Source organism: Episyrphus balteatus, chromosome 1 (genome assembly GCF_945859705.1).
Source record: "Episyrphus balteatus chromosome 1, idEpiBalt1.1, whole genome shotgun sequence".
Taxonomy (NCBI): domain Eukaryota; kingdom Metazoa; phylum Arthropoda; class Insecta; order Diptera; family Syrphidae; genus Episyrphus; species Episyrphus balteatus.
In genome coordinates, this window is record NC_079134.1 from 158,269,474 (window position 1) to 158,281,501 (window position 12,028).

Below are 12,028 nucleotides of genomic sequence, written 5' to 3' on the forward strand. Positions count from 1 at the left end.
TCCTTGTTTGACAACAAAAGTCAGCTGTTTGTTTTTTGCTATCTATCTGCCATCGTTTCTCAAATAAAATGTATTAATAATTAATAAAAATAATTTTCAACATCCAAGTTAAAAAGTTATTGTTAATTAAAAAATAATGGCAAATCGTGAAATATTTGCAAAAGCTTTACCAAATGTTAAATTAGCCACTCGTTTTGATGCCGATGGCAATGAAGTTCAGGTGTGTATAACAAAAAACTATAAAAATCAATGACCAAGAAGCTCCTTGTTCAATACTTATTTTCTTGTCGATTAAAAAAAAGGTGGAACGTCGCGAGGATGAAGAACAAAATGCCAAGCAGCAAGAAATATTTGAAATTCTTGTAAATGCTGGTTACTATCGTGCTCGAATCAAAGGCTTATCGCCATTCGATAAAATTGTAGGTGGAATGACTTGGTGCATCGAATGTTGTGACTATGACGTCGATGTTGATCTTTTATTTCATGAGAATTTAACAATTGGTCAAAAAATGTAAGAAAATCTTAATAAACCTCAAATAATAAAGTTTTAAAATACTTGCAATTTCAGTGCATTAGTTGAAAAAATCGTCTCTGTTTTGCCAAAAATGAAATGTCCTTATTTGATTGAACCCCATCAAATTCAAGGTCTTGAATTTATAAGCATCTTTCCAGTCATACAATGGCTAGTCAAAAAATCAGTAAGTCTACTCAATTAAGGGAATATAATAGTCTTCTAATTGATTGGACTTAATAGGTGGAAAATCGTGCAGAGCGCGCAGCCAAATTAAAGGCATTTGCTGTTAGCCAGTTTCACAATAATTTCCAATACAACTCGGACAAGGAGAACCTGCAGAAAATGCGTACTGCATCGGCCAATATTAAACGTATTCAGGTTTGTTGCTTTTTTTTTTTTAATTCAAAATTTTGTATTTAAATAAAATTCTATATAAAAATATAATTTAGCTCCAAGTTATTAATAAAAATTCATATTAACATAGTTTTATTCATTTAATATAAGTTAAAAAGCGTAAGAGATAATAAGTTCTTTTCATATAATCAATATAATATAAACAAGTAAGATAGGTACTTTCTGTATTTAAAAAACTAGTTTCGAAACTACCGAGTTAAAGAAAATCAGAACAGTAATTCATTTGTAAATATACATATGTTGTGGGGTAAGTAGTGAGGCGGCTTAGCATTAAAAAAGAGTTCAATCGTTCAATTTAATAATATTGGGCCACTTAATATTTTACCTTTAACGGTGTTTATAACAATGCACATAAAGCAACAATTTTTGTGAAATTTGTGATTATTAGATGACTCATGTACATCCTCCTAGGTTAAATATTAAGTGGCCCAATATCTTTAAATGAGGGTTACATATTGTATTAACAATCCTATTAACTTGATCCCTATATCACAAACTGCACAATTATTTTTCATACTTTTACTTTTGCACCTCACTCCTTCAAATCATTAATTTGTATGAAAATTCAATACAAAATAAAAGGAAGCTCTCTAAGTTTTTCATGAAAATTCAATATTCCATGGTAAATATAACTCATTTTTTTTTTATTTTTAATTCTCATAGGTGGTGCAATTGGGCTTTTAAACGTCAGTGTCGAAGAAAAAAAAAAAAAAAAAAAAAAACAGAAAAAAAACTTTTGATATTTCAATTTTGAGGAAAAGTGGCGTGTATTATGCATGTATGCTTTTGTTTTCCTCAGAATTGATTTGATTTGATTGGTTGGTTTTTTCTTGTACTTCTTTAATAAACAGTTATGATAGAAAGGAAAAAGACAAAGACAGATTGCTTAAAAGCCCAATGGTACCATTTCAAAAGTGTTCTTTCTCGCTAGAAAAAACACCCTTTGACCTGAAATTTGTTGATTGACATATTTTATTATTTTTTCTATGGTATATGAAACGCCCACACAAAATTTTATCAACCTACCACTTTTTTTCAAGGAGTACTTAAGCTCTTTGAGTAAAAGATAATTCATAAAGAGTCCAATAACTTTTTACATGATGGTCGAGTTATTTTGGTATTGATTTTATTCGATCGGGCGTTAGAAAATACCTCGAAATCATGTATCATATTAATAAAAATGTTTCATTGCCTATACTAGGGATGTTGAAAATGTGGATTTTTTCACATCCGCGGATGCAGATGCGGATGCGGATTTTTGAAAGTTAACATCTGCAGATGGGGATGCGGATGCGGATGTTTAAGATCTTATATAAAAAATTAATGCAAATAAATTAAAATAATGATACAGTTATAAACAACATTTTTATTATTTGTATTTAATGATATAAATTAAAAGAGGTGCATTAGACTTAATAAATAGTAACACCGCCACCTTCTCTGTACCAAGTCGGTTACACAGAGATTGGTTAAGCCCGCGCTAAATTGTTCCCTAGGAACATTTCCTTGTGGAGTGGGTAGAAATTGTCGTTAAAGTCTTCACTGGCACTAGCTCTTTTTTTTTTACCGAAAAGAAAGATCTTATTAATAGCCTGTTTTCAACCCAAATTTGATAATTTTGCAAATTAGGTCAGTTCGTGCTAAATATCTTATACGATTTGAAATTCGAAGTATAAAAGGAACTATATAAAATTAAGACTTTTACATTTTTCTGCGTTTTGCCTAAAAAAATCAACTACAAACCATTACTCAGTGTGACTCCCATTGGTACGCGCCATTTGCCGGCTCCGCCCAAATTCTTTCTTGTCGCAACTTCTTTGCATCCGCATGAAAATCCGCATTGATTGTTGCGGATGCGGGGCCGGATGCGGATGTCCAAATTCATGCGGAAGTTCTGCATTTGCGGATGCGGATGCGTATATTCGCAACATCCCTAGCCTATACTATGATATGCAACAAATCGAGTGCAACACAGAAAAAGTCTTGTGTCTACCTTTCCAGATCTCAACATAACTCTTATATTGAGTACTACCAACGATGTTAATTTCATGCTTTTATCACAAAGTGCACGATTTTGTTGCTAAGCCGCCTCACTAAAGGTAAGATTGAAAAGAATAGATACATGAAAAAAAAAATAAAAATTTAGACTACTAATCTTAAGACGCAGTTTTTTTAATCAAAATCAAATTCAAATAACCATTTACAGCTGCGAGCAAAAATAATAAATAAATAGCAGCGATTTGAAAAATATTTTAAATAAAGCATTAAACATTAAAAGAGCTATGATTTTGGAAATTTTTTTTAAGTAAAACTCCTTAATTTTTATTAATATTTAAATTTTAGTACAAATGGAATTTAATTTATTTCTATTAAGCTTAAAATTAATCCAAAGACAAAATAAGCCCAAATTAAAGCGAGCAAAATAATAGCAGTGATTTTCTTTTTCTATTAAATTTAAATAAAAGAAGGGCGAAAAAAGTTCAACTAAACATTATTTTATTAGAGAAAAGGTAGTACTTGCTCCCATGACCGTTATTTTTAATAACCGCTTCGTAACGACCTTTCATGAAGTCGTAAAGTCCCTGAGATCTTTGCGGTGTCATAGATCACCAAACCAGCTCAGCAACGGTTAATAACTCCCGTTATTTTAAGTTTTGGCTTTAAACACATCTCCTTTTATATCCCTCCAAAGTTTCTAGAAGGGATTGAGGTCTGAAAGACTGAGCAGGTCACTTTATGACCCCAATTTTAGTATCTTGAAACCATTGCCTGGCTGTTCTGCTGATGTGTTTTGGGTTATTATCCTCTTGGAAGACCCATTTAAGCTTCATTTGGTGTCGAAGTAATAGCAGCATAATGTTTTGCAAACAATTCAGGTGCCAGAGGGTTAATTACAGTTTTGATCCAATATATTAGGTAGCAGAAGTTCGATAGAGGAAATAGGTTGGTCGAAAAAAGCTAATATCTATCTCTTTTTCATATCCGGTAGAAAATTCATTCAAACAATCGGTTTCAAGGCCAGTAATATTTTCCGAGCCGGCTATGTTTTAATGTTTTTTAAGAATTTATCAAAGGCAAAAGTAGCATCGTTCTCATTAAATACTTCCAAACTACTTTCAAGACCAAGATAACGATTTAAAAAATTCAAAATTGACACGACTTCAAACCCTAGACGGAATGTGTTTTTGAATAGGTTTAACTGTTTTTAGATAAAAAAGAAGACATGTCATACATTGATCAATGATTTTAAGATCGGCATATATGAACGCCAATCAAGTCTTACATAAATGTGATCAATACAAGTTTTTAACAAACCAGATATTCTATTCGACTCATACATGCAGGATTCTAATCCATTTTCAGATATTTGAAATTTATATATTAGTGGAGTAACTAAAGCTAGTTGCTGGTTTGATTTTTTAAATCTAATTGAATATTTTGTGAACAAAAAAAATTTGTTTTAAAAAATGTTGCTTAAATTTCATAAATTAATTGATGCCAAAGGATTGTCTAGGAAATTAAAGGAAAAAAATATAAGGGAGTTGGGGACAATCATCCATCATTTAAGCGGTAGATACAATTTTCTCATAAATTGACTTCAAAAACATGAACACAACGGAAACACCTACAATATTTAAATACACATTTTTAAAAAGCTAAAAACTTATATTTTTTGTAAAATGAAAATTAAGTAAATTGAGTGAAGGGGTTTTGAAAAAAAATGGTAATTAAACTCAGATTTTTGAAAAAAAAAAAAAAAAATATTGAATAAATTTTAACATGTCGTTTTTAAAACTTTTTCGTAATATAAAATGCATTTATTTTTCAAATTTTGTTGGCCACATTTATTATGATTTGGATTTTTAAAAAGGAAATGTATATATGTATTACATTTCATGAAAAAAATTAAAAAGTATTTTGTGAAATAGCTATAACTCCAGCCTATGAACTTGGTGGTAACACACACAAGTTGTTGTTGTTCATTCAAAACCTTCAATATAAATTGATTACACAAGCAGCTGCCCTGCCAGTATTACAAAGCTGTACACAAACCATTTCTAAAAAGTATTTCATTTTCGAAGAACTGTTTTTAATAGAAGTTTTGAAAAAAAAATTTAACTTATTTTTTTTTTTAAAGTTCAACATTTAAATATAAAGAGAAAAACAACACCACATGCTAAACCTGCACTTACAAAAACAGCAGTACTACCGGCAGCATATTATGTATTGTTACAATAGGCATAAACCTGTTACCAAGTATAAAAAAAATCAACTTCATGATTGAAGATCCAAATTTCAGTGAGAAATATCAAATCAGGCTTATTTTCAAATGTTTCTAATTTCACGAGTAACAAGTCAAAATTGGAGTATAGGCTTTGAATACTTTGATGAATATTGGAATTTTTTATAAAACACTTTTACTTAAAAAAAATCATTATTATAATTACAAAAAGAATTTAATTGAATTTGACTATAAACTAAATATACATAATCTTAATTCCAGGATATGTACAGTCCCCATCGTCAGTACAAACGCAAGGAAACTGGCAATGAAGATGAAAAAACTCGAGTACGAATAACTCTTCTGGAATACGGCAATAAAGGAGCTTACCCAGGTTTAACACCCAACAAGAATGCATCCCAAAAATCCGATGACTCTCAATCAGCTGGAACTGAGCTCGACGACAATGTGGTCGAGCGTGAGGTGATTTCGTTTAGACCACACTAATAATAATGTTTTGTCCCAAGCTTTGAATTTTTTGCTTATATTTGGATTTATCTTACATTCTTTTTTCTTCATTCAAACAGAACAGCTCACGCATCATCACAACTTCAGTGAGCTAACTCTGTGTTTTGGTTTGCTGTGCTGCTTTTTATTATTTTTTGATTTTTTTTAAACTTTTTTTGCACGTAATTTTGTTTCGTATTAGATAAGTTTTTTTTTTAATTTTTTGTTTTCTAATTTTCCAAACAAAAAAGCTTCACAGACAAAACACTTTTTTAAAAATCTATTTCATCTATATTCTCTCGAGCTTTTAAATTGTATTTACATATTTAGTGTGTGAATATGTAACAGCCAAGACACTCCAAAAACAAACAAAAAAACAACAAACAAAAAAACAAATTTAATTGCAGATCGATGTTGACCAGCTGCTTAAAAACCTATACATTGCCAACGAGGTAAACTGTCTTTAAATCCTTTTTTCTTTACTCTCTCATTCCTATTCAACATTTTTTGTTTTTTTTTCAAAAAAAAAAGAAAAAAGATAAAAGAATAATCATTTTGTACATTTGTGTCGATTGTCATTGATTTTTGAAATGAAAATAATGTGTCTTGTCTAAAAATGTGTCCGTTGAAAAAAATATAAATAACCGTTTAAATACCCGAAAAAAACAATAGGAAGTGGAAAATACTTTGCTTGTTGTGTTGTTGCTACTTTTCGAATTTGTAAGTGCGTGTGTATTAATTTAAATGTAATAATGTATAAAATGTATCTGCGTAAAAATCCTAGTTGTATATATTTTTCAATTTAATTTTTATATTTATTTAGTTATTGATATCATTTAGTTTTGGATTTCCCCTTATATATAATAATATAAATGTTTAATTTTTTAGGTTTTCCCCTTTGATGTAATAATTTTTCTAAGTGTGTTTAGAATTCGATATTTCTTATCAGTTTTTTTTAATCAAATTTATGTACTAAAATGTAACGACTATGCAGCCAGAAAATAACTGTTATGAAGGAAATTCATAGCGAAGCTTTAACAAACTGATTAAGACACACATATTATAAAAAAGCTTAGGTTCCCGAACGGCGGCGTGAGGATTTTTATAGGATGTTTCGCTTTTACCAATAAGAAGGTAAAAAGCATTATTTTGGATTTTTTTTTTCATTTTATTAAAAAGAAAAAAAAAAATGAAAAATAATTTTTGATATTTTTATCACAGCAAGATTTCCGAAATCGTGTGAAATAAAACTGAGCACAAAAATCAGTGTAAAATTGTTTTCAGGGTTCTATTTTTTTGATCCATTTTATTTTTTCAAAATTTTTCGAAATAGTCCACACAGACAATTCGTCAAATTTGGTAGTAGAAGCACAGTTGTTAACCCTTTCGGACCCAGCGTTACTCTCATGTAACATATTTTTAAAAATTCGTAAAAAATATTAAATTAAATAATTTTTTAGGTTTCGATGGCTTATTTGAAAGATAATAATGCCTAGTTACTGTTACTAATATTACAAAAAGTTAGTCAAATATCATACCTATAATTTTTTTTTATCGAAAAAGGGATTGAAATTCACATTTTTTTTTGCAAAAAAAAAAATTTTTTATATATGGTCATAATTTTGAAAAAAAGATAAAAAAAAGGTTTATGCAGAAAGTGTTTAGTTTGTTTGGCTTAGAAGATATTTTCATAAAAAGTTATTTTCTCAGTTGTCCGATTTTTTTTTGTTGGTCATAAGCAGTGCAGTTACTTACATGTAAAATGAGAGTAACACATTAGTTTTGCTATTTATTATATTGGAAAATAACTTTTTACTATTCATATTTCTTAGTTGTGATGTTTTCGACACGATAATACTGAAAAAAAACATTTTTTAATATTGATTTTCATAGCTTGGGTTCGAAAGGGTTAATAGATGTGACCAAATAAACATCCTAGGTTTTCGGACAAAAAATTCGAACGGAACATTGTCAATACAAATATCCAATAACGTTGTATCATCGTTTACAGCATTTATACAATTTTTTAATATTATAATGTCAAAAATATCTTTTTATTTAGAATAATGCAATGAATTTGCGACAGTCAAAAATCATTTTCTCTATGGCTTAGGTTCGTTGTGGAAGTATTCCTTCATCATTCCTATTCACAAAAAGGGTTGTAAGACATATGTTGCTACCTCTAGATCAATTTCCAAACTGTCGTCCATGGTGCATCCCCGAATTATTCTAAAGTATTATCTTTTTATATTATAAAGTATATTGTAAACCCGGGAATAAATTTATTGTTAGTCAAAAGGTAACTCAATGACCACTAATATAGCTCAATTTGTTTTGGATACAATAAAATTGATAGAAAATAAAAACGAAGCAGATGCGTTTAATAAAATCTGACACAAAATTATCTCTTTCAAACTGAATTCCTGGATTTCCTTACGGTTTCATTCAATTGATGGACCGTACATATTAAGTCTTTTTTAGATCTACGGTTTCAGAGCTGATTTTTGTCATCATCATTTAATTGAAAAGTATTTAAAAATAATTTTATATACTTTTTATTTTAATATTTTTGACCATTTAAAAAGTAAAACCCTTACAAAAAATATATTTCCTATGAACGTTAATATTTAGAGAGCTCCCATAGCAGGATCGACTTTTAACAGCTGGAAATTTTTCACCTCAATTCACACACAACCTTAGATACTCAGAAAAAAACATAGTACGATCTTTTCCTTTTCTGGGCTGGTGAAGATGTACACAAACGTTTTTGGTACTGAAAAATAGCTTTTTTTGTTATAATTAACATTGGAAAAAATGAGGTAAACACCTCTTCATCAGTGGAGGTTGACCAATGATGAGAAAGAAGTTCTTCTAGTACTTCTCCACTTGGAAAATCCCCATAATCTTCATCATATAAACGGTTAGACCAGAAACTCCCTTCGATGTTCTTTGAAATGAATTCCCTCAAATATTCTTTATTACAAGTGAAGTAACCTTTCAAGAGTTACTTGTATGTAAGGATGTACTAAGCTTGAAGTCCTCAATCCTGGATTCCCAAGTAAAACAATGAAAACTTAATCGATACACATTTAAGATAAGGCTAAATCTCAGATCTTGGTGCCCTTTTATATGTCAGTTCTTTGTTCCAGATTTAATTCAAAGAGAGGAGAACATGCTCTTTTTTTCAAGCTATCTTGTTGTTGAGATTTCACTACTTTTTGCAAGACATTGCTGTTACAGTTTAAAACAATATTACTTTTTCGTCATTGAGTTGGTAGTTTGGGTAGGTAAAACGCCCCTTTCTTATAGAAAATCAGAAGTTTTCAGTATTTTCGGTGATATTTAAGTCAGTCGTGTGCTTGTAACATTACATCGTTCTTCGTTTCGATAATAACAACATCAGTGGTCATCTGGTCATACCATATACCATGAAACGTCAAAGAACGTTTTAATTTTTTTTTATAAATCCACGAAGTGGGCGGTTCTTAGAATTTTAAATTCTTTTGGATTCTCACTTCTCAGTTTCAATAGAAGCTAAAAGAATCTATTTTCTCTATTATAGGTGCCCCACAAGAATTTTAACTTTCTTATGGGTCTCCCACTAACACCATCGTTCGTTAAACGTTACCTCCGGAGAGTTTTTTCGGCAATTGGTCTTTTTCTGAATTTTCTCCCGAAGTTCTTTTGGTTTACACGTCCAACGAGTAGGGTAGAAGGGGGAGGATTTGCCAGGATTTAGGAAAATTGACTTAACGCAAAGTTCTTACGTTTGTTTTAATTTTTGTTTTACCTGATATATTATTGACTTTATTATCTTCACTTAAATATTTTTTGCATGTTGATATATTAATTGTTTCTATTTTTAATAATTTATTCAAAAAAACGAAAAGTGATGTGGCAAAGCCTCCCCATGTGGGAGGCTTTGCCACGGTGGTGGGGAGGGATTGCCAGTTACCTAAATATCAAAGTTAATACAAATAAAACCAATAATCATAAACAAAACTTCTTTTTAGCTGAAAATACGAAGAACTGATTGATTTTTTAGGATCCTGCCATCCTTTTTTGAGGAAGCTCGCTTCTGGCAAATGTACCCCATGGGGTGCATTTGGCAGAGCAAAACCTACCCAAAAACAAATGGCAAATGCACCCCACAAGCTAATCTTTCAAAAATTTAGTTATAACTTTTTTATAAGTTAAACACTAAAAAAATAACTTCTACACAGCATAGTACACATAATTTTCAAAAGATATTTGTATGAAAAAGTAATTTAACAAGACAAATATCTAAAATTTACGACGGTTATGTATCTTCAAATTTTGGTTCTCAACATTAAAAAACTAACACAAGCGTCTAATTTATTTCGTGTCCAGCCAAAAGCTGTCAAACTTTGTGGAAAGTTTTCAATCATAAATGTGCAACAGAAAATGATTTTTCGGCATTTAATATTCTTTTGGTTTGGAAAAAAACCTGGGGTGGCAAAGGTACCCCATTGGCAAATGCTCCCCCTTCTACCCTACTCTTTTTTTTTTGTCCAATCTTATGATTTTTGGACGTTTGAAAAATTTCGAAATTGGATTAAAAGAAAACATCCTGAATAGATCTAATGTTAAAATATGTAGGTATAAGTACGAATGCACTTTTTCCACCTTTATGTTGTTTCTTATTTACACCCCCTCTTTTCTATGTTTTGTGTTTCTATCAATCCACCTGCTCAGTTGACGCAGGCCAAATGTAATTTGATAGAAAAATCAGATCGAGTAAAAGTAAAACACCGTTGTTGTATTCCTTATAAATATTTATTTGATACTTCTTCAAAAAAACACAATAAATGTATTTGTTCACTTACAATATTATTAGACGTTACAACAGACACTTCAATTTTTCACTTAGAAATTAAAACACATAAAATGTATCTAATTTTTTTTAATAGATTCGATGGCATAGAATAAAAAATAAGTTAATTTCTGTTATTTTACCAGAATTTATTAAATATTTTGTAAATTTAACAGGACGACGTGCCACAAACAACAGTTCTTGATGAAAAGGACAAAGCAGCCATACTCAAACACTATGCTGATCTCAAAGAAGAAATGGAAATCGATACGAAACTACTATCCGAACAGAGTCAAGTTAAAGCTTTGGAAAATACAAAAGCTGTTTTAGATAAGAAATTGTTGCGAGTTAAAATGGACAATCAGGAATTGAATCAGGAACTCGAGAAACAAAAATTAAAACTACAAGAACAGGAGAAATTGGAAAAGGATTTAATTGTTGAAATTAAAGAATTTGAAAAAATTGAAGCTAAAGGTGATAAAAGGTGAGTCTTTCTTTTTTTGAAAAAAGAGTACTTTTTTTGAAATCAATCTTATTTCAAGTGTCTTGGAGAAAATCAAAGGTCTCGTGGAATTGAATGAACAATTAAAGAAAGAAGAAGCGGAGTATAAGGACCAATGTCGGGAAGAACTTGAAAGGCTACAAAAGGAAATTCAGTATGAGGTTGAGTATTTTGCAATAATTTGTACTAATCAACTACTATTTTACAGAGAAATGGAACAAAGAAACGCAGAAACTAATCCTGCTGATGAAAAAGATTTTATTGCCAAACAGGAAGAACATTTACAGCTTCTACGATTGCAGTTGGCTAAGAAAAATCGTGGAATAGTTGCAATTCAACGTCAACTTGATAATGTACCAGATCGTACAGAATTGGCTCAGTATCAACGTCGGTTTTTAGAGCTTTATAATCAAGGTATTCCTTAAATACAACATTTTTGGGATTTATCTAATGTTTATATTTGTCCACAGTAAGTGCCAAACATCGTGAAACAAAGCAGTTTTACACTCTTTACAACACCCTGGACGATACTAAGTTGTATTTGGAAAAAGAACTTTCATTATTGAATTCGATTTATGAAAATTATCATGAAGGCATGACAACACCCCAATCTCGAGAACAGTTTTTAAAACAATTCGAGGCAATTGTCGATGGAGTCAAGCAGACACATAATAAAGTTCGTCAGAAGTGCGATGATGAAAAAGTTAAACGTGATGCTTTGAATAGTCAGTTGATGCATTTAGTTGAACAACAAAGGAAATATGCAGCAGCTGTTAAACAGCTAACGCGTGAATGCCAGAGATGTGAAGCTCTGATGATACATTTAAAGTCCATACAATGAAATTCCAATTAGAAAGTTAGATATATATTTTTTTTCAATTATTAAAATATACAAATATGTATTCATACATAGATGAGCATGATAAAGTTATTTTGTAGACAAAAATATAGACTCAATAAAGACTTGGATTTTTTTTAATGAACAAAAATATAATTAACGTTCAATAAAAAAAATTGTTAAAATTGAAAATTATA

At 30.2% G+C, this 12,028-nt stretch overlaps 1 protein-coding gene across 2 annotated transcripts; it reads left to right on the top strand.

The window, feature by feature from the left end:
- Positions 1-55: 55 nt before the first annotated feature.
- LOC129908740 (coiled-coil domain-containing protein 93) lies at positions 56-12,028 on the top strand. Of its 2 annotated transcripts, XM_055985472.1 has the most exons (10): positions 56-220; positions 303-511; positions 569-698; positions 755-892; positions 5,433-5,633; positions 6,065-6,109; positions 10,668-10,975; positions 11,034-11,147; positions 11,202-11,407; positions 11,464-12,028. In XM_055985472.1, the coding sequence occupies exons 1-10, from the start codon at positions 137-139 to the stop codon at positions 11,832-11,834; spliced, it is 1,806 nt and encodes a 601-aa protein (XP_055841447.1). In that variant the 5' UTR covers positions 56-136; the 3' UTR covers positions 11,835-12,028. The 2 variants fall into 2 exon arrangements, with proteins under 2 accessions (XP_055841447.1, XP_055841455.1); XM_055985480.1 differs by lacking the exon at positions 6,065-6,109 and having other exon boundaries at positions 62-220.

Excerpts from the sequence above, each read along its gene's own strand:
- LOC129908740 (XM_055985472.1), top strand. The coding sequence starts at position 137 with ATGGCAAATCGTGAAATATTTGCAAAAGCTTTACCAAATGTTAAATTA. Across the intron at positions 10,976-11,033 it reads GAAGCTAAAGGTGATAAAAG|TGTCTTGGAGAAAATCAAAG; the intron begins GTGAGTCTTTCT and ends TCTTATTTCAAG. Across the intron at positions 11,148-11,201 it reads AGGCTACAAAAGGAAATTCA|AGAAATGGAACAAAGAAACG; the intron begins GTATGAGGTTGA and ends ACTATTTTACAG.